The sequence below is a fragment of the Thunnus maccoyii genome, chromosome 10, assembly GCF_910596095.1.
Source record: "Thunnus maccoyii chromosome 10, fThuMac1.1, whole genome shotgun sequence".
Lineage (NCBI taxonomy): Eukaryota > Metazoa > Chordata > Actinopteri > Scombriformes > Scombridae > Thunnus > Thunnus maccoyii.
The window spans coordinates 8187581-8208918 of NC_056542.1; the positions used below are offsets into that span (position 1 = coordinate 8187581).

At 40.4% G+C, this 21338-nt stretch overlaps 1 protein-coding gene across 1 annotated transcript in view; it reads left to right on the top strand.

Annotated features, from left to right (window-relative positions):
* mtmr11 (myotubularin related protein 11) overlaps nt 1-15372 on the top strand; it is a 31930-nt gene extending 16558 nt beyond the window's left edge. Inside the window, exons 5-17 of the mRNA XM_042424572.1 lie at nt 519-658; nt 1052-1136; nt 3031-3178; nt 3638-3725; nt 3918-4006; nt 4984-5111; nt 5910-5988; nt 6556-6626; nt 9062-9234; nt 9479-9649; nt 9908-10126; nt 10511-10828; nt 13061-15372. Coding sequence (XP_042280506.1) covers nt 519-658; nt 1052-1136; nt 3031-3178; nt 3638-3725; nt 3918-4006; nt 4984-5111; nt 5910-5988; nt 6556-6626; nt 9062-9234; nt 9479-9649; nt 9908-10126; nt 10511-10828; nt 13061-13513 — 2162 coding nt within the window. The 3' untranslated portion in view covers nt 13514-15372. The remainder of the gene's footprint in view (nt 1-518; nt 659-1051; nt 1137-3030; nt 3179-3637; nt 3726-3917; nt 4007-4983; nt 5112-5909; nt 5989-6555; nt 6627-9061; nt 9235-9478; nt 9650-9907; nt 10127-10510; nt 10829-13060) is intronic.
* Nucleotides 15373-21338: the final 5966 nt, after the last annotated feature.

Genomic DNA, 21338 nt, shown 5'->3' on the forward strand with positions numbered 1-21338 from the left:
TTTTTACTTGCAACCAATAAAGCATATTTTAATTCATACTATGACAGGAGATTTACTGACTAGTGGTACTTTTAGATAGCACTCCTGTTTGGGTCCAATCACAGACTAGTAAACAGTAAATGATGCCTTTTGCTGAGATTTTGTTGAAGCTGCAGCTAATGAGGAACTGATAGTGTACTTACTGTACACCATGTGCTTGACAGTGGAATGAATTCAGAGAACTTCCTGCTTGGTTAACAAGTTTATTTCAAGTTGTACAACTCTATCAGATATCATTTTATTAATAATCTCATTATAATAAAGGTATGAGGAAGCTGATATGTTGTACAGTTAAAAATGGATCCAGAAGTGACATGGTAGCCCAAACGTGGTGTGATAATTCAAGTAATGAAAGCACACGACTTAGATTTTTGCTATAAGATTAAGATTAAATGATCTCTGTAAAGTTAATTAAAACCTACATACTCGAGGTCTCTTTGGTCCCTGACTCATTTGTCTTCCCCCCACCTGTGCTGCAGTGGGCCCAAACAGGACCAAGCTTGTGACCCCAAACTCCTCGCTGAAGTTCACCCCAGAGGAGCTCGTGCTTTACTGTAGGGACCTGCGAGTCGTCTGCTTCCTGTTCGACCGCCTCACTCCTGACGCACAGGTCATAGAGGTGTGTGGCCGTCGTCTCGTTTCTAGGAATTTATTGATCTCATTTAAGCAGGACTAGGTCTGACATAAGGTAAAATACAGATCTTATTAGTGCACAGCTCCAAACACAGTCGCTGTTTTATACCTTCTTATAAGAAATTTCCAAATTCTGCTGCTAGAGAATTGTGTGGTAGGATTAGTGAATATTTGCATGCAATCTCTCAGTATGTGTATTGGCTTAGATTAAAGGCTCTTGTTACTGTCGTACTGTACATCTGTCATGTCAGAGCCTAAATACATCTCCTAGAGAGGCCAATCTGTACCATAGACCATTGATCTGATGCTGCAGGGCCTCAGTGTTGAAAGCTGATGACCTTTGTCATGTTGATGGGCTCACTGTGGTTTCCCTCCTCAGATGACCTACACCATTGCCAAGACCTACCAGCCTCTCAAACCAGGCTCAGTTTTGTCTTTCCAGAACGCTGCCCTCGGGAGTGTAGGTGAGTAGCTTTAATCTATGCACCCTCATGTATACAACCATCCATTCCCTGCCTGGCACTGATACAGTACCTCATCAGTCTGTCAGTCAGCAGTTTGTCTATCATCCCACAGCCGTGGTTTTACTGTGTGGCCAAGAACATACAGGAATAGTTTAAGAAACGTGGCTCATGTAATTTTGGCTTTATATGTAATTAAGTCCTAAACCAAATAATCTTTACATATGGAGATATCTCAGAAAAGTAATTAAAAAGTTATTTTGGTCAGTATGGCCTTATCTGTTTGTCTGAGTGGATGTTAGTGAAAATGATTGAGACGCTGTTATTTAATGTATTTATCTTTTTTTTCTGTGCCTATTTCACTGTAATAAATATTCAAAGAAATAACAGCTCAGTGACAGTGAGAAGCCACATGAATCAGAACTGCAGTCTGACTTTGTTAGTCATCTGCTGTACTTGCTCTGTAAAGACTTACAGATTTTCTCCTGGTATGCTTTCGACAAGTCTGTTCTCACTTTGATTGTACACCCAGTCCAGCTCCAGAGACAAAATGTACCCAAAACTGTGATCACTGTTTGTCATTTCCGCATGAATTCAACTCTTGTTTCATCTATTTTTGCATCTGTCTATTTCTGCTTCCTGCTGTTGCATCAATATGTGATGTTACCGTTCAGCTTTTAATACTGGGGAAACTAATAAACAGGAAACTTCATGGTTTCTAAACAGACCATGATGACATATAGAGCTCAAACCCCCTCTGGTTGGCAAGATTAGAAATATTCTCCTCTGTGATGATGGAATAAAAATGCTGTCTTTTAAACCATGTCCAGATGTGTGGAAATCTCTCAGCGGTTTGAAAGTGAGGCTCAGTAAAAGTTTCAAGGGCTGATCTTGACAGCAAATGAAAAGTTCAGTTAATGAAAGATTAAGCCACCATAATTAAGTGTAATATTATGCTGTCAGAGGGTAGGAATTCAACCCTTTTGTTTTTTAATGAAACTCTTAAGTTTTAAGAAGTAGGACAGACTTTACATATCACTAATAAAACAGTTCTAAACAAGCTGGACCATATAGGGAAATATGAGCCTGTCTGTACAATACATTATGACATGTTAAAGCTATGCTAGACTGACCAGGCCGTGGCTGACTGTCAGCTGTTGGATAAATAATGCAAGCACCCCCTCTGAACCAAGTCTCTAGATGACCTAAAGCTCAACTCTGCCCAAGGGGTCAAGTGTGTCCGTTGTGTGGTCAGCGCTCTGAAGACGTCACTGCACCGCCGTAACCTTTCAAAAAAAATTTCATAACATATTGAGACAAGCAAGCATCTCAGACGTGATTTGAAATGTCACAGTCAGTCATCAACAGTCATTATATTCACACACATTTTTCTAAAATTGTCAGGGTAGAGTGGGTCGTCCACTAATCGAAAGCTCCTCCAGTCCATGTGTTGAAGTGTCCTTGGGCAAGATATTGAACCCTAAATGTGTGTGAATGATTGGATTCCCTCTGATGGGCACGTTGGGACCTTGCATGGTACCCCCTGTACCCATTCAGCGCATGAATGTGTGTGAATGGGTGAATGTAACTCGTAGCGTAAAAAGCTGTTTGAGTGGTCGGAAGACTAGAAAGGCGCTATGCAAGTACAGTCCATTTACCATTAACCATTTACCATTTGTATTTAGTAGTTTGAATCAGTCTAAAAGTGAATTGGCATGATTTTACCTTTTTTATCTCCCTCTAAACTTAGTTCAGTTACATTACAATGAATAAAAAATCTAATGAAGTGTCTTAAGTGTCATAAACATCAAAGCAGCATTCTCACTCAGATATTTTATGCATCTTAAAAACAAACCTCAGCTGAAGTGTGAAAGTGTGAATCACTTTCCTCCACCAGAAATGAAGCAGTTTCTAAGCAACCGTCGCAGAGATGCCCACATGAACTGGTTCGAGTCTGTCTCAGACTGGGAGCAAGAGCTGGAGAGGTGTGGAGCCACCGGCTGGAGAGTCAGCTCAGTTAACGACCGCTTCGAAATGTCCACCAGGTAAATTCACATCTGCGTTGAATAGTAACCAAATATGAAATGTTGTAAACACACAACAAATCTTTTTGTCTGTTCTTTAAACACAAGTTTAAATGTGAAGTACAGTGGTATATCTTTTTCTCCAGTATCCTCTCCTCAACATTACCTCCTGACCAGTACATGAAACCATGTGCTTAATTTTATCCATCAACAACAAAACTTTTTTTTTTAAGAATGTGTGAACATTTTGTTTGCAGGTCTTTGACAAGAGAAACTGACTGTCAGGAAAGCTAAGCCAAGGCTAAACTCCTATAAAAACACACAAAAGAGACCAGTCAGTATAATCAAAAAATGTGTTCTGAAAGGTGAAAGTTGTTGGCGTATTGAATACAAAAAAAAAATCTCATCCGTCTTTCATGGCTCTGTCATTTTCCTCTTTTTATTCTCTCAATAAAAGCATCATTTTCTGTTTCCTGTTAGCCTGCCCAGGTTCATTGCGGTTCCACAGAAGGTTTTAGACACTGAGCTGAAGAAAAGCTTCGCCCACTTCAACGAAGGACGCATCCCAGTGAGTGCACTTAGTATTCACACGCATTTTAATTTACGTGACCTACTATACCACTGCTCCATTTCCAAATAATTCAAAATAGTGACAGAAAAAGACAGGATATGTAAATGTCAGTATCCCTGTCAAGAAATAGTCCAGCACATTAACCATCCGCAAAATCGTGAGACGGTGTTTTGGTTGTTTTTGTTCCAGCGCTGGTGTTGGCGACACCCCAGAGGCAGCGATCTACTGCGAATGGCCAGCTTCCAGAATAACATCTATCACGAGAAAGACGACATCAGGTGTGTGTGTGTGTTTGATGTTTTTCCAAAAGGAGGTGCATGTGTACCCATCAGTGAAAGCATTTGATTGATGATGATTTATTTCAGTCATTAAGAATAAGTGGTGTTTCTTTCTGCCAGCTGACAGAGTGTTCACAGACCAACCAAGTTGTCTGTGTGCTCTTTATTAGATCAGTTTACACTTGTGCTTTAATTTAGGCTACCAGAGTGTAAAGTTGCCCATTACAGGTTTAACTGTAGCTTGCTCAAACCACCAGCTGTTTGTGGAAAAATGTTTAGCTCATCTGATGCTGTGACTGCTGTGTGAGAGATCGGAGAGATTACCCTATCAGCCATTGAGTCGCTGCATCTGAGTCACCTTTTGCATTCCATAACCTTTCCATACAGAGGATGCAGTGATGTGTTTTATAGTCGTCTGAACACTGGAAACCTAACATCCAAAATAGCCTTTACTAAAACAGCAGCTGGCCACAGACTAAATACAGCAAGACTGTACAGGAGCTTGAGGCTGCAGTTTAAAAAAAAAAGCAGCCTAATACAGCGTTAAGCAGACTCGACTTGCTCTAATGAGTTTCTGCTCTTCTTCTTTTTTTTTTTTTTTAATATTGAAAGGGAAACATTAATGCAGATTTAATATAGATAATTAAGATTTTTGTAAAAATCAGTCACTATCAATGAGCATTTTACAGCTTTGCTTTTTTTTTTTCTCTCCCAACTGAAGCTGAAGATTTAAACCAATTAATTCTGCGGAACCATTACAGTGTGCTCTGGGAAATCCACTCTGATAGATTTTTAAAGGCATTTGACTCCAAACTTTTAAGTCTTGGGAGATTATATCTACTGCCCACAGACGTCATGATTTAAAAATCTACTAAAAGCGTCTAAGGCAACTTGATACTTGTACTATTATATACTAGTAATACAAGTTTGTTGCAGGTGTAGAAGTGTATCAACAGCAGGATTTGTTGTTCCCGTAGAAACCTTGAGCTGATCCTGTTCGGTTGCCAGTCCTCTTTGTGTGTGGTGGTGGAGCTGGGCGAGGAACTGCCCTCACCTGCTGACATCCAGCTGGCACACAGCCGCCTGCGCGCCCTCTGTCTGGGAGGTGGGGATAAGACATGAACACACATATTCACACACACGACAACTGAGCAAACATATATTCACATACAGCACAAAACCTTTTGTCATGCATGCGGTCTGATCGATCTATGACTCAGCTTTCTTTACTGCATCTTGATGTATTTCAAAATTTATGATTAAATGACTGTTTTGCAGGGGTTTAGTTGAGTCTTCCCACTCATATAGTGGCAGGTTAAAAACAGGCTTTTGTGAGATGGTCTTTATTGTTGTTTTTGTCATTCAGGCACACACAGCACATTCCACGGTTGAGCAAGAACAGAAATGACAAAACCCACGGTCATCTACATCTGCTGACCCATCTCAGACTCAAACGCACGCACAGTTTTACTCTCTACTCTGCCACTCTCTCCTGCACACGAACAATGTTTAAAGGTCACCGATTATCACGGTTCACACATTTGTCAGCTCAGTGTTTTGTCTTTTGTGGGTGAGTGCTTCACGGCTCAGAGGATTGTCCTGTAATAACAGCCACTCAGATGTATTTGGTCAGCTTACAGGCAGTGGGCTTTGAGTCTTCACAACAGCTCGATAGAAAATGAAAATAGACGTCGCAGATTGTATTAAAGGCTAATCCACCTGAGATTATGTGGGTTTTATATTTAGTGTTTGAATTTGTTCAGTTTAGGAGGTAGCTTTTCTTATTTAATAAACATGAATAAGGAGACCGTAGACAGCAGTTTGCTCGACATACTGAAACCTCTTCAGGCTTTCAGACATTTGTAGTGATCGTATCTGACATGTTTTCTCTTTTGGCTTGTAGATATCTCCACATCTGTGACGGTGCCTGATGACAAATGGTTATCTACCCTGGAAGGCACCCACTGGCTAGACTACACCAGGTAACCACTCTGACTAGGCAGTCTTGCAATCCATATCATCCATAACAAAAAAAAAACACCAGGTTCTTCCTAGTCATGGCTTTTCAATGTTGAGTATCTTAAGTCTTTTACAAGTCTGCTGGGGGGAAGGGTTCGGCATTTTTGTGGTTTATTTTTCAGATAGCACACAGATGACAGGAAATTAAGAGGAAAGAGATGCAACGTCAAAGTCTCCGGTTGATCTTAACACCTAAACCACAGTGTGGCCCCATGTATAACACAAGAACTGTGATCACACAGCTTAAAAATCTTTATCAAGTGTTAGATGCAAGAAAAGTCAGTAAACAACTTTAAAGTTTGTAGAAGTGAATGGATGAAAATTAAAGTACTAGATTTATATTGAATTACAGTACACAGATTCATCAGTACTCTTCAGTGTTCTAGTCATGGGGGATCAACATACATACAATTGAGGAATTTTCTCCAGTATTTGCAATATTGTAGTAGTTGCCTGTGTTTGTAATTCATATTTGTAATCAGCGTTATGTGATTCCATTACATATAATCATCCTCACTCTCTGTCTTCAGGTCCTGTCTGAAGAAAGCTTCGGAGGTAGCCTGCCTGCTTCGCGGCGGTCACCTGACTGTGGCACTGCAGGGTGAGTCACGTGACCTCAGCCACCCTGGATCGTATTATTCGATCCATTCATTATTCACAGCACCTCCCTCTCATTAATGCCACATTAGGGCTTGCCCTGAACTAGCTATATATCAGGGACAAGCACACTCCACTGAGCCTACATGCACACTGTCAATAGGCCTTCATACAACATGCTTTTAAGGACACGGTTACTCCTGCTGCAGCTGTCGGTTCATTCCAGAGATTAGACGGACTCCATATTAGATATATGAAATGACCTCACGTAAATGATTATAACATGACAATAAAAATGAAAATCATTTGAATATTATTGAAAACTTGTCAATTTTTAACTTTTAATTCAAATCAAACAGCGCTCAGGTATGTAGTTCAGAAGTCCTTATAATGACAAAACTATAATAAAGATACTTACACCTACACAAACAGTATGTGCAACAAAAGTTCACTTAACAAGCATTCAGCATTTACTTACATGATTTCAAAAGAATTATTTGTATCCATACCTGTCCAGGAGAGATGCAGTGATTTTACTCTTTGCCTGGTAGTTTATTGTTCACTAGACCTGTTTTAAAATTCAGTATTGGTTGGCTTGTAGTCGAGGCAAATTTGTGATTTGTGATATTGGACTATACAAGTAAAATTGACTTGACAGTAAAGATGTTGAAACATGCAGGTCAATTACTGCTACAGGTACATGGTCCCATCTCCCACAAGGCCAGCTGTAGGGTTGTATTATTAGGTGAAGGCAGGGGCCCTGGTAAAAGGATGGCCGGCTATGAAAACACGATCTTTGGATATGGAACGACACCTATCTGGTGGCAAAGGAGATGTAACTAGCGAGTAAAGTAGGGCAGAACCAATTGTGGATGTAGCTTGGCTCATATCTTCAACAGAACTGTCCCCTCTTGGACCAAATATCCTGATAGGTGCTAGCCGCTCCTTCTCTGGTGTCGCCTGTGATGAGAGGTGCTGAGAGGGTATGGGGATACTCAAAAGCCCCCAGCCTAGCATCACTGTTCGTAGGGGGAGTTTCCCCCTACAAACAAGAGGATCACCTCTATGCAAAGAGGAAGACACTGACTGTTGTGTATTGTGGAGCAGAGGTGTCAACTGATCGCCACCCGGCAGTGAGTTGGATCAGGTGGCGGGAAACGCTGGTAGACAGACAAGGTAAACCCAAACGTGCAGCGAGGGTGACCTTAGAGTGTCTGACTGAGGCTCATGTCCGTAAAGTCTTCAGCTTTCACCTGCAGAGGTCATTGCAGACAGATTAGTTGTGGTGTTGTAGTTCAGACCTCCTGACATTAACATTACTTAGGCTATCAAGAAACGGTAAGTGATGTAAACCAGAAAAAAGAATACAAAAGAAGGGTCATATATAAACAACATTTTGCAATACTCCTTAGATACCATTTTATGACTCATTTCATACACAATAAGCTGTTGTTTGCTTTTAATCATCTGCTCTGTCTGCCTGTCGTGCCTTCATTGACACCCAGAGAGACGGTTCCCAGCACTGCATCACTCAAACAAAGGCTGTTCTGAGTTAAGGTTGTTTCCTGCTCTCTTACTGGTGATTGAATTTCTCTGGAAGTCTGCAGCTGTAAGCGACTTAACATTATACCAGGCCTTATATCGCCTGTTCAGCTGAGAGGATCATATATCAGTCGTGTTCTCCTTGTTGCGGCAGCTCTGCCGTTGGCTGGATCAGCAGTAAACATCCCACTGCAGCAATGACTCACTATACTAGCCCAAAAAAAAACTTTGTTGCTCAGTTTGCCTCTCCCTCTCTTTTATCCTGTCTGGCTCTGGGTCTGTGTCTTTTGTCTCCATCATCATGTTTCAGTCTGGCTTATTGTATCATTTTTTTTTCTCTCTCTCACTCTTCTCTATCATAAGAGAAAAGGTGAAAGCATTAGGAGGAATAAGAGCACAATTAAATGGTTATCGTCAGGTAAAAGGTTGTGTATCCCTAAAGTGCCCTAAATTGAAAATCCAATACACAAGTGAAGAACTTGTCTCTCTTATTGATAGGGGAGTTATTCATTACACTTTGCAAGAGAAATCAATACCTTAACCCCCTCCAAATGCTAAAATTATTAACTAACATGACTAAGTATTTTTTCTTTCAGAACAATTAGAAAAGTATTCATAATAAGGTCACAACAACAGTGCATTGCATGTAATGTCATATAAGGAAAATGTGTCTAGAACAGCTTTTATACTCACTCACTGTCAACAATGTGCATTTTATATTTCATTTTATACGTAAGCCTGTCTACATAAACCTGAGGTTGATGAGTCAAACCAGAGCAACCAGACAAAATAAACAACAGTGATTACCACATCTCCAGCAGTTTGTTGTGAAATACGCTTCAGGTAACGACATATAAATATTGAAGAACTTGTGCTCTTCCTGTTTCGATGTTACAGAAGCGGAGGACCGGGACATGAGCTGCATGGTGTCCAGCCTGGTGCAGGTGATGTGTGATCCCCACTGTCGGACCCAGCACGGTTTCCAGAGCCTGGTGCAGAAGGAGTGGGTGATGGCCGGCCACCGCTTTCACAGCCGCATCAACTACCACCGTGACAACGATAAGGAGGAGGTGAGAAGTCAAGCTTCACACTAAAACCGCACTGTCGCCTTAGTTCACAAAAATCATCTTCCTCCTCCATCTCTCTACTCTGCTTTCTGTCTTCTCTTTCCCTCCCATCATATTCTCATCCTCCCTTATACTTCCTTCCCTCTTCATTCCTTCCCTCTCTTACTCATTAAATCACCCCTACCTCTCTCTTAACTTTCTTTTCTTTGCTCCCTACACCCATCCCTCCCTCTCTGCCTTCCTCCAGGCTCCGGTCTTCCTGCTCTTCCTGGACTGTGTTTGGCAGCTGTGGTCCCAGTATCCCTCTCGCTTTCAGCTGACAGATGACTTCCTGTTGGCCCTGCACGACAGCATCCACCTGCCACTCTTCTCCAGCTTCCTGGCCAACTGCCAGCGAGAGAGATGCAAACGCTCCCAGGTACTGGACACCTGAGAGGGACTTTAGTATCTTCTGCCTCTGATTATAAAACTGAAAACATCCACTCTCCTGTGAAATATATTGTTTATTATGACTATCATGCAACTTAACTGTGTCATATTTATAGTAATACTGTATCCAAGCTATTAAAAGTGACATTTTATTACATATTCAAGCCATTACTTTATCATTTACCGCAGACATACAGGTTTAGGGGTATTTCTGGATCTATCTAACCTTGTGTCCTGCTTTGCCCAGAACCTTGGTCAGTCCTACACCCCGGTCAATGGCTGGAGAGATATGCTTCATCCAGATTCTTCCTCAGATCCATCTGACCCTCCTCTGCCCCCTGTTTGGGACTGGGCCCTACAGTACAGCAAGCAGAGACAAGCACATTTCACCCAACCCGTCCCCCCGATCCCTCCGCTCCAGCCTCTGCTCAATGGAAACCTCAACACCAACCCAGACACACACAGAGTAAGGCTGCTGACTCTTTATGTGATGCATCACACCCTCTAGTGGCCATTTCAGCAGTGATATCTTCACCTTAGTATGTTGACACAGTGGAAACAGCATCAGGGTGTATGAGGAATAGTTACAGATTCTGTTGTTTAATCTGTTTACTGAACTGACATCTTTAAATGTCCTGAGTATATGCAACAGTCCACCGCACCCTCTTGTGGTAGTCATAAAACATGCATCTGACTGAAATGGACTTCTTGGGAATATTCATGGAACATGTTTGGGACCCACAGTACAGAACAATAGGAGGTTTTCATTCAGTTCAGTTCCTAAATTATTTTTGCAGGTATCTTTGCCTTAAATTAATCTAACAATCATCCTCCCTCATCTGCCCACCAGCTGACCGACACCATCCCCGGCTCAGTCTTCCTCCTCTCTCGAGGCACCTTCACCTGTCCTGCTAACCTGCTTCCCTGGCGCAGCAGCAGTTTGGGCGTTTACAAAAAGAGCCACCGGAGGGCGCCGTCCTCCGAGAACGTGCCCGGCCTGGAGAGGCTACTGAAAGCTTGGTCCCTGACTGAGCTTCCCCAGGGCCTCGCTTCCAACTCCGGACCTCAAGGACCACTTGACCCCTACGAGCCTTTACTGCCGCTCCTCATGGGGCCCTGCATGGGCCTGTGGAGGGAGTGCTACCTCCGGGGGGCGCTCCATGCACAGGTATGTGGGAGCTACTTTATACTTCTTATATCAGATTTTTCTTTATTAGAATTTGTTGTCAATCAGGCGTCACATGAATGCTATGGTCAGTTTTTAACGTTTTTTGTTAGTAGACACATTGATCTTAAAATGCATTCCAAGATCTCTTAAAGCTGAAAAGTTTTTTTTTTTCTTAATGATAGGGCTTATTTTATGTTTTCATGCTGTCTCCTGAAGAGACTAAACATATAATTAATTCATCCTGTTAACAAGCAGTGTGTAGCCTGCAGCCTGATAGAGCTTTTGCCTGGGTGCCACAGAAGTCTATTGTTATCCAATGTTCATTATTAACAACTCCACAACTGCATTTTAGGTTTTTAGAGTCAAGCGATTTCTTCCCAGCTCATACAGTATAGGGTAAAAGTTTCCACGTGACCTGGAGAGCCAGTAAAATGTGAGATTTGTCAGTCAAAGTAATAAACATAAGACATTCATTCAGTATAGATTAGAAAAAATTTGATGCTAATGTGTAGGGTTCACTGTAATCAGTCTACAGACTCATCCGACAGACATTAGCTAATTTTAACATTGTAGGGTTATGTGTCTAAGTGGAGATGTGCCATCTAGTTATTGAGTGGGCACCACCCTGCACGAATGTTTTGTTAAATTTGGCCCACAACACTTCCAGAAGGCTCCACATATCCGCTGTGTACAGCCTCATCATGTCCTCTGTGTTACATCCTGTCACATCACGACCGCTCGCTCAATAGATGACGTCGTCTCTTTGATGTGCAGATTAGTCGGAGCCGTTGATCGACAACTCCCAATATGGACATGGGACAGCCTTTGTGATGTTAGCACAACAGCGCATGTAGCAGTGTCCCCATGGAGATGTTGAGAATAGTGAAGGGGTGTGTGGGTGGGTGCAGTCATCTATTTTAAGGGAGCGGTAGAGGAACAAGTAAAACCGAAATCAAACTGCTAAAACAGAACTTCTGGTGGAGCGATTACGGTCAATTCTGTGTTATGTTCTTCTATGTAGTTTTAAAGTGTTTCTCCTACAATTTCACACACCATTCAACTAACCCCTACAGGCCAACAAATCATTTTTTATTCCTTTTTATTCTTAGCAGCATTGACACAAGATATCTATTCATTCAGAAATCACTGACCATTTGTGCTTTGGATCCTCTGCACAAACACCAGTTAGCCTCGGTGTCAGTACCTGGGAAAGTCCTGAAGAATGAGAGAGAAAAAACAATCTAACTGTTGTTTAATGTGGTTACTGTTGTTTGGAGTTCTGTTGCTTTTTGAGAGTTTTTAAGCATGACAATATACTATATCAATATCAATATGCTATAGCCTTTAAAAATGACAAAACACCTCTCTGACACAGTGTTAAGAAAGGCTGAATATTGTAATCTTCAGGGTTTTTTTTATGCTGTTGTATATGTGTGCAAATAAAAAGTCTAAATCTAATCTAAATCCAGTAGGAGGTAGGATTTATTGCCAGGCTGTTATATCAGGTTGCAATAGATTGTACAGGTGAACGTAATAAACTAGTGCCTCAACGTAACATTATGTGGATGTTAAAGGAAAAGGTTGACGATTATAATATGTTCTTGTTATTGACAACAAATCCCATGAAAAGACCAAAAGACCAGCAATGCTTTCAACAATCAATCAACAATCAATACTTTCCTTCTTCTCTATCTGTCTGTCACTCAGCCCTAAAGCCATTTGTTCCTATTGAAAACATAAATCTTTAAAAACAGTTGATGAAAATATACTTAAATGTTTTAAAAAGGCTAAATAATTTCCCTAAAATACCTGGGCACTATAGTTTTTTGCAAACATTAATCAAACAGGAATAGGGTATTTGTTGGGGACTATTTTTAGCTGTGGTTTAACACACCTTTGTTGTTTATTGTAATGAAGGAATATGTCACTCAGTGCGACAGTGTGCCTCACTGATGTGTTTTTTAATAGTTTTTGGACAACAGTGGAGCACTTCAGTACTGTAAAAAGGAATAAGTTATTTCAGACTTTGGCTACACAGACAGTACTTGTTAGTCAGATCAATTCATTGATGGTTTTGGTCTTTTTTTATGTGATTTGTTGACAATAAGAAAAATACAGAACATAATACATTTTAATGTGGATTTGAGTGATAATTCTTTGACGAGTGCAGTGAGGTTGAATAAGTTAAGTCAGTGACCTCCAAAGAAAAACCGTGTTGCTTTCCATCCTCAGGCGTTCTCGCACCCCATCTCTGCCAACCACCCCCACCCCGTGGAGCGACTAGCCCGGGAGGTGCAGCAGCTCAAAGACAAACTAGAACAAGTGTCCACCGGCACGGATCCTCACCCACCCGCCAAGACAGCTGAGCCCCGGCGGACTGACACCAACATGAACCAGAACACCAACAACGGCACCTTCCTCTTTCCAGCGTCGAGGCCTCAGAGCGCAGGTGCGCCCAGAGCAGCACCCCCCACTACCTCCACCAACCACCAGACCACCAGGGGCCCTCCACCCGCCTCAGCTCCAACATCCAGGCCCAGCCACAAAGACAACGGTGGAAGCAACAAACACACCTTCCTCTTTGGGCACTCCTCAGTAACAGAGGCCCGTCCTGATCAGCGCTACTATCCAGCACCCAATAACGCCAAGCTGCCTAAGAGCAACGGGCCCTCGATAGCTTCCTGAGATCTGATACAGACCTTTCTATCCTATAACTGGGTACTATAACCAAATCACCTGCCTGCACATTATGAAACTGACCATTCCCTGGCTGGTATCATGTACTGAGGAGACCCAGATGTGTTTCCTGTCATTTGATTGACTGTAAGGTGATAAGAAACATGAGACACATTTGGGTGGAGCACAGTTAACTGCAGTAGTATGAAATAATGAGTGCTCTTGACTCTGCTACGTATCATCAGTACTGTATAAAAAAAAATGTGACAACAGTTTTGTATATTTGTAAATGTAACAAACTCCTGAATATTCAATATTCCTCTAATGAAATATATCTAACTGCAGTGAAGCAAAGACTTATAAAGAATAAGGGCTGAAGATGCTTAATAATGAAAGGCTCATAAGCACATCTTACAATATATGACAATGCAGTAGAAACTGTCATGACACATTTTTGTAAGTGTCATGTCGCTCTTCAAGGAAGCTGCTAGATTCCATTTTTAGCTTTTTAGAAGGCGTTCTTATCCGAAATGGGTAACAGTGACTGGGCAGGATGTAGATAGTGGTGTCATGCTTTAAGGGCACTTTGACAGGACACAAAGCAGTGAATAGACACGTCAGCTTCCATCGTGTGACCATTCGATCTTTATTATATGTGCAAAAAAGACACATTCATTTCCAGATTTTTGTATCTGAGCGTCAAATAGAAAAGTAGAATTTTGTTTAGCACGTGATAATATTTGAAAACCTTCATTTTTTGAACTCCAGGCATCGTGACCAGTGACTTAAATGTGGAATTTAGGGCATGAGAGCTATTTTGGTACTGCTCTCATATCGCCACACTTGCATGAATGCGTGGGGGCAGCAAGAGGCCCAGATTCAGCTCAGTGTTACGTTAGCCATCATGTGTCAGAATACGACCACTGAATATTATTGTAGTATAATTCATTTCCTGCATGACTGAGATCATTTCAGGGCTTTAGTAATATAATCTTACCTAAATGTTTATCTTTTTTCTCATGTTTAAGAATTTTTGACCATTATCGGTCAACTTCTGATGTCATACGTGTAGATGTAGTGTGATTTCTGAATAGTTTTTTTTTGACCAAATTAAGTATTATTTTGAAAATGCCTCCATCATTTTGTGGTGGAATTGGAAAAACACAGATGTTATTCTGCCTTTTGATTAACATTACCTTGAGAAGGTACCAGTGTTGGAAGCAAAAGGAAGCTTATTTCTTCCTGCGTTTACTTTTCATTTGTCAGTTTTTTTTTTTCCCCTTTAGTGATGTATCAGTATGTAGCCAGCATTTAGGTCAAGGACTTGGAAGTGTCTGACTGTATTTAAAGCACAGAGGGAAGCGTCTGGTCCCTGCGCCTTTAAGTCCAAACAGGTTGTTCGCATGATGTGGGTGTCAAGTAGATGCACTGGCGTCATTCCCACGGACGAATGAATTTGCACGGATATGTGTTTGAAAAAAGCATGTTTTTCTAGATTTTTTTTTTTTTTTTAGGTGGGATAACAGTTGACGGATGTATGCCTGATGCTGATCATCTCTCATGTCAAAAAGGTACCTCACTTGATAGCACTATGAATTATTAACTTGTTGTAAATATTCATTACATCAATATCAAGGCACATTGATATCAGCTACAATTTCAGAGCTTTCCAGGTGTGATGCCAATGCATTTGCTTGTCTTCCATGGAAAAACACAAGGTCATCATCGTCCTGTTGCATGGAAGATTCAAATATGATCTTCTGCTACACCTGTTGGTCTGCATCATTGTATAATTTAATGTTTTTTTGGTACGAACTTTACTTAAATTTGCCAGATGTACATATTTTTTTGTATCAGCATGTTTTGATCCTGATAAATAAAAAGTGTTATCAGTTAATAAACTCAACAAATGTGTTTATAATCTGAATGTGTACCACAAAAATTCTCATACACAGCTCACAAACTTTATTTTTTAACAAAATAAATATTTACAATATGATCTGGAACACTTAGAAAGTAGCATGGCACTGTACATTAGAATTAAAATTTAAAATCCAACCATGTCGCATGATATGTACAGTCAGAATAAAACAATTTAAGAATAATGTGCAAAAATGCTCAATACTTTCACAATAAATGTACAAAGTAAGAACTCGCCTGACAGGAAATGTTAAATATACAAAATATCTACTGCACAGTTAAGTCATGTCAAGCTCTGGTTTGTCTCTCCAACATTATTTTAACTGATCTGTGTTTTTATACAGACGTAGGTAAAAAACCTGCATGCTAATAAAAAAATATGAATGAGGTGCTTTTCTTGATCATTATGTTGTTTCACTACACTTTGGGATAAAATGGACCAAAATATGAGAGACCCCCTCTTCCACATTTGTTATGATGACGTACAAGTTTTCAACCATTTATTGAGATGCATTCTGGCACTTTAAATCTATGGATGTTAGTGTCATGCATTCTCACATTTCACCTGTTTTACCAGACAACAGAGCAAGAGAGACAGAATAAAGTAAGATGGTCATTTTCTATAGTCCAAAAGTCACCACCTAGCTGTCATGGCAGTTCAATAAAACTCAACCAGGTCATAGTTGAAAAAGCAAATGGTTTAAGTCCGACATCATCCCTCCCATGCCGGAGCTTCGAGTTTACCCCCACCGACTCCCGTGCTCCTTCCCCGTAAACTGCTGCTGCTGCAGGATGCTGTAGGGCCCGTTGAAGTACCCGGAGGAGGACGGGCCCAGGCCTCCGAGCTGGCTGAGGGACTTGCACATGGGGCAGGGGTAGTCGGACAAGCCCTCGATGTCCTCGAAGGCCAGGTTGACGATCTGGTCGCAGCAGGGATCGCAGTAGAGGTGGCCGCAGGAGAGGCGCTTCAGACGGGCCTCGAAGGTGATGCAACACTGGCAGTGCGGCAGGTCAGGGCCCAGTGACAGGGAGCCAGTCAGGGAGCTGCTCTCCAAGCTCCCAGCTTGGCTGGAGCTCAGTTTGGTGGGAGACCTGAGAAGGAGGGAAACAGTTATAGTAGGATCTGAGGGCAGAAGTCAGACAAAAGATTATCCTGATAGCTCCCAAAACATTTAATTAAATACAGTGCAATGACGTGTACGAGGTGTAAAGGTGGTAATTAAAGCTACAGTGATAAACTGGCCACTATATCAGCTGATTCCTTATCACAGATTTATTGGTATCTGTGTATGTTGGCCAATAAGTAACAAGAAATCAGTACAGAAATGCCAAAGATAGTTTTTTTTATGTATTTTAGAAACTGTGTCTCCATCCATTGCATAGTTTGTCCACCAGAGAGCAGTGGTAAGTTTGTTTTTCAGCTGTAACACTTCCCGCTCAGTACAAATCATGGTCATAATTTAAAGGAATAGAACATTTTGGGGTATCACCCTCAAATATTCAGTAGATTATCTGTTTGCGGTAGATTAATCTGTCAGTTATGTTATTTATTTTAATTGTTTGATCTCTAAAGTATCAGAAAATGTTGAAAAAACCACCACAATGTCCCTGAGCCAAAGGAGACATCTTTAGCTTGTCAACGTTATTATTCATTCTACATTTAAATACAACAGGTAAATAAGCAAATCCTCACTTCTGAGAAGCTAAAAACTTGCAAATGTTTGGCGTTTTTGCCTGACAAATGTTCTGAAAATGAACTTTTATATTTTTTATAGTATCATTTTATAGTTTTATAGTATCATTTTATTCCATGCTGCTCTCCTTTAAAGCATGTTTTGCTTGAAATTTATAGCTAATAAACCCAACTTTCTCAAAAATATGTAGAGCTCAATCAACAATTTTGATAATAAATTAACCTTTTTGTCATTTTCTGAGCAAAAATGCCAAACATGATTTCTGTTGGTAGAATAAAACAAGCATTTTGAATCTTCTTAAGCTGTGGTGAATTACAACTGGCATTTTTCACCATTTTCTGACATTTTAATCGATTAATCAAGAAAATACTCTGCTGATTAATAATAATGAGAACATATTTCAAGCCCTAAAAATATGATGCATCAGCTGTGTGAGACAAATAGAAACAAGCTGCGTGAAAGCTTTTCTGGTGCACGCTTACACAGATTTGATCTTGGTGTAGAGATGTGTTACAGGGAATAACCGGTAAAACAAGACCTAAAAATCACAGTTAGGGTGGATTTGGGTTCTTGCGCCATAGTCTATTGTTTGGTGTTATGTGTCATGCTGACATTCATCTGTCTTTAGATTTAGACTGTATGTTCTGGATTAGATTTGGATACAAGTACAAGCTGTTGATTGGACGTTGGACCCTCCTCATTAATAGCTGCAGTGGACACCTGCTGGAGCAGAACCTTACAGAATACTGTCTGAAGATGAATTAGACATGAAAATCAATTATGTGATTGCATAAAACCTGTACATGTTGATGCTTGCTGCACATTTTAATGAGCAAGAAAATCGTATGTTAATATTCCTGTTCTGTATTCCCATTGGACACAAAATTATACATGACTGTGGTTATAACCTTTGTGGGATTTAAGATACACTGTTTCCATGTTGTGTAACATAAATTGACAACAATGAGGAGAAAATGAATGCAAATAATGACTCAGAAAACCTGTTGTCATAACAACTGTGAGGTGAAGGATGATATTTCCCCTTAATATTAAAAAAAAAATCTATTGTAGCGGTGTGTTATCACAGCCTGGACTGTAATTTAATCATCTCATGGCCCATTTCAAAAAATGTCCTCAGTGAAACAAAAAAGGATTACACAATTAGGGATTAATAGATTAAAAGCAAGTATGACAGAAAAATAAAGTGGTAAAGCATGAGAATATCATCATAGTAGATTGTGAAAATTGGTTTAAGGTACCTTATAAACTAATTGATTGTCGCCACAGACACTAGGGGAATATTCCAGGAATATATTGGGAATTTTCAGTAGGTGTTAAAAACAGGTTGACAGCCTCCACTCACCTCGTCGACGATGAATCTTTAAAGCAGTCGAAGCTGAAAGCTGCTAGGATCCTCCATAGCAGATCCATGCCGGTTCCTCTCATGGTAGAATCCAGATTTCATCGACCTGGTTTCTAACGAGCGTCATATTTTAGAAAGCACGACACCACTGAGTCTCTGTTGCCTTTAAATTAAGCACAAAACAAACCCCCCAGCCCCCCCCCCAAAAAGAAAAAAATCCTGCACCTCCCCCTCCCACGCTGTTTTTTTTTTTTTTTTTTAAATATGCGAATGAAAAGGATGCGCCGTCATCATCCGCAGGCGTTTGACGGAGGTAAACAAAGCGCTACTTTCATTTCGTGCCGCTGTGCATGTTTGAATCGCTCGGTGTGGTTTCTCTCCGCAGCAACAGCAGCAGAAAGTGGACGCAGAGAGGCGCAGCTGAGCTGTTTCATTTGCATCAATCAGCGAGAGACACACACACGCCTGACCAGACCTCGCCAATGAGCTCAAAGTGGAGCAGGAGGCTGAAATGGCCTCGAAATACATCAAATACTGCTGAGGGTTAAAACATAAAAATGTCTTTTTTTTGTGCCGATATTTCCTAACAGAAAAAATGATCATAATTATCACACCCATGAGATTTGTATCCTATAATATCCATTTAATTTCTGGTTTTACTGTTATTTTTTAAATCATAAATTAAATTAATTGTTTTTAAATGTATATTTGATTCTGTCCTCTTGTTATTTACCCTTAATCATTTTATTCTACTGCTGTAGTATTTCTATGGGCATTTACACTCACTGAGCACTTTATTAGGAACACCTGTGAAATCTGGTGCAGTTCAATACAACAGCTCTGCCATAAATTCTACTTTATGAAGCTTAAACATTTTCAGTTTTTGTTGACGCTGTCAGAAAGGTGATCATTCTACTTAACTGTTCCTAATATTTTTTCCATGCCATCAACATACATGAGGGGGTCAAAATATTAGGAACACTTTTCAATATAACGCACTCCAGTATACGCACCACCACCACCACCGACAACAACCTCAATAATAAACATGAAGTAGAATTATTACCTTTCTGACAATGTCAAGAAAAACTGGAAATGTATAAGCTTTGTAAAAGTAGAATTTATGGCAGAGCTGTTGTATTGGATTGCCTTAGATTGCACAGGTGATAATAAAGTGTTGGTGAGTTCATTGTTCAATAGTGATTCATATTTGACCTTTGCCAAAACATGTTTCAGTTTCTTTCAAACCACTGTGCAGCTATCATGTCTCAATGTCAATTTATAATGTAGGAAAACTAGAAAAGCAAAGTTTTCTGAAGACAACCTGAGCGTGCTCCTTGAGCTGAAAAATAGCGCTTCAATAACAAAGAGTCTAAATGTCTACAATCAACCAGCTCCAGCTGAAAGGTCAGCGTCTTGGTAATGTCAGCCAGCCATGAAAACTGATGTGCACAAGGATACAGTTTCCTGGATTTTTTTGTGAGATAGTAAACACATTGTTTGGGAAATGACAGCCCTCATTCAGATAATAATATCCCAAAAGGTAAAAAGGTAAAAATCTCTGGTCTGGTTGGATGCATTTTATAGTTCTGGTGCCTCCTTTGTGCAATGACAATAAATTTGAATCTAATCTGATCTAATTGTACCTCTTAGATTTTTATAGCGGCTGGCAGCAGGAGTAGCTGGACATGATGATATTTGTGCACACGGGGTTTGAACTGAGGGAGAATCTGTAAACTGAAAATAGGGAACCAACGTGTCCCAGTTTGTGCCTCTCATGCATTACGAATCACAGAGCATCCCTTTGTGTTAAAAATAAATACTCATCGATGTTTGAAAAACCCAGAAGGTCTTTAAACAACGCTTACTGATGTTCTGAAGGAATTTCCAGAATCCTCAGAGACTCTTACAACCATCTAGATGAAAAAATATTCTGTCTGATGCACAAAAAAAGATTTTTAACCCATTTCTCAAGCGTCTACTCTGTTTCCTATCGAGGTAAACACCTGCTTCTGCTTCTGGAGAAACTGTTAAAAATATTTTTCAAACACAGATGAGTATTTATCTTTTAGCTCAGGTCGATGACTTGTATGTGATGCCAATGCATGAGTGACACAAACTGAGGCTGAGTCTCCCCATCAATTAAGACTTAGAGCTCCAATACGTCACTCCTCTGGGTTTTATTTTTACATTTTGAAACAAAGGAAGCTTGTACTTTGCACACTTACTAAACTGATCCCTTATAAAATTGTAGTTTTGGAGTCCTTTGACAGCTGCAGCTGGATATTACTTTTTGTAAGCATGACCTGAAGTGACCACCAGGTGGCAACAAAAACCTTCAGTTTGACACAGAAGCTGAAGAGTCACTAATATTTATCATCCATCATTTTGCTCCTTTTAAAACAAGAACTGCACATCTGCCATTAAAGAAAAGAAGACCAAATTTAATCCAACTGTGTATCTGTCCATCTGCTGATTATCATACACACTCATAAACACTAGCCAACACATTAAATCCTTACAGTTCCTACAGGAATGCCATATGAATACATTATTGTTTGTCAGGGGAACTGATATTAAATGCCACACGGAGGTTGATGAGTCATATTGCATCATGGTTAATACAGAGGAATTAAGGTCAATTATATTGACTTGGCTACGATCTTAATTGAGCTGCTAAACACAAGTACTTGTGTAATTTTATATGAAGCCTTGGTTTTCTCCCGTGATTCATTGAAGCATTTACAACTGCAGATAAGAGCTGGCAGGGGAACATCATTAAATTGGCCCTGACTATGTTATTGTGCCCAGTAAATTTCATCCTGCTTGGAAATTAAACTGTGTGACAACCAGGTGC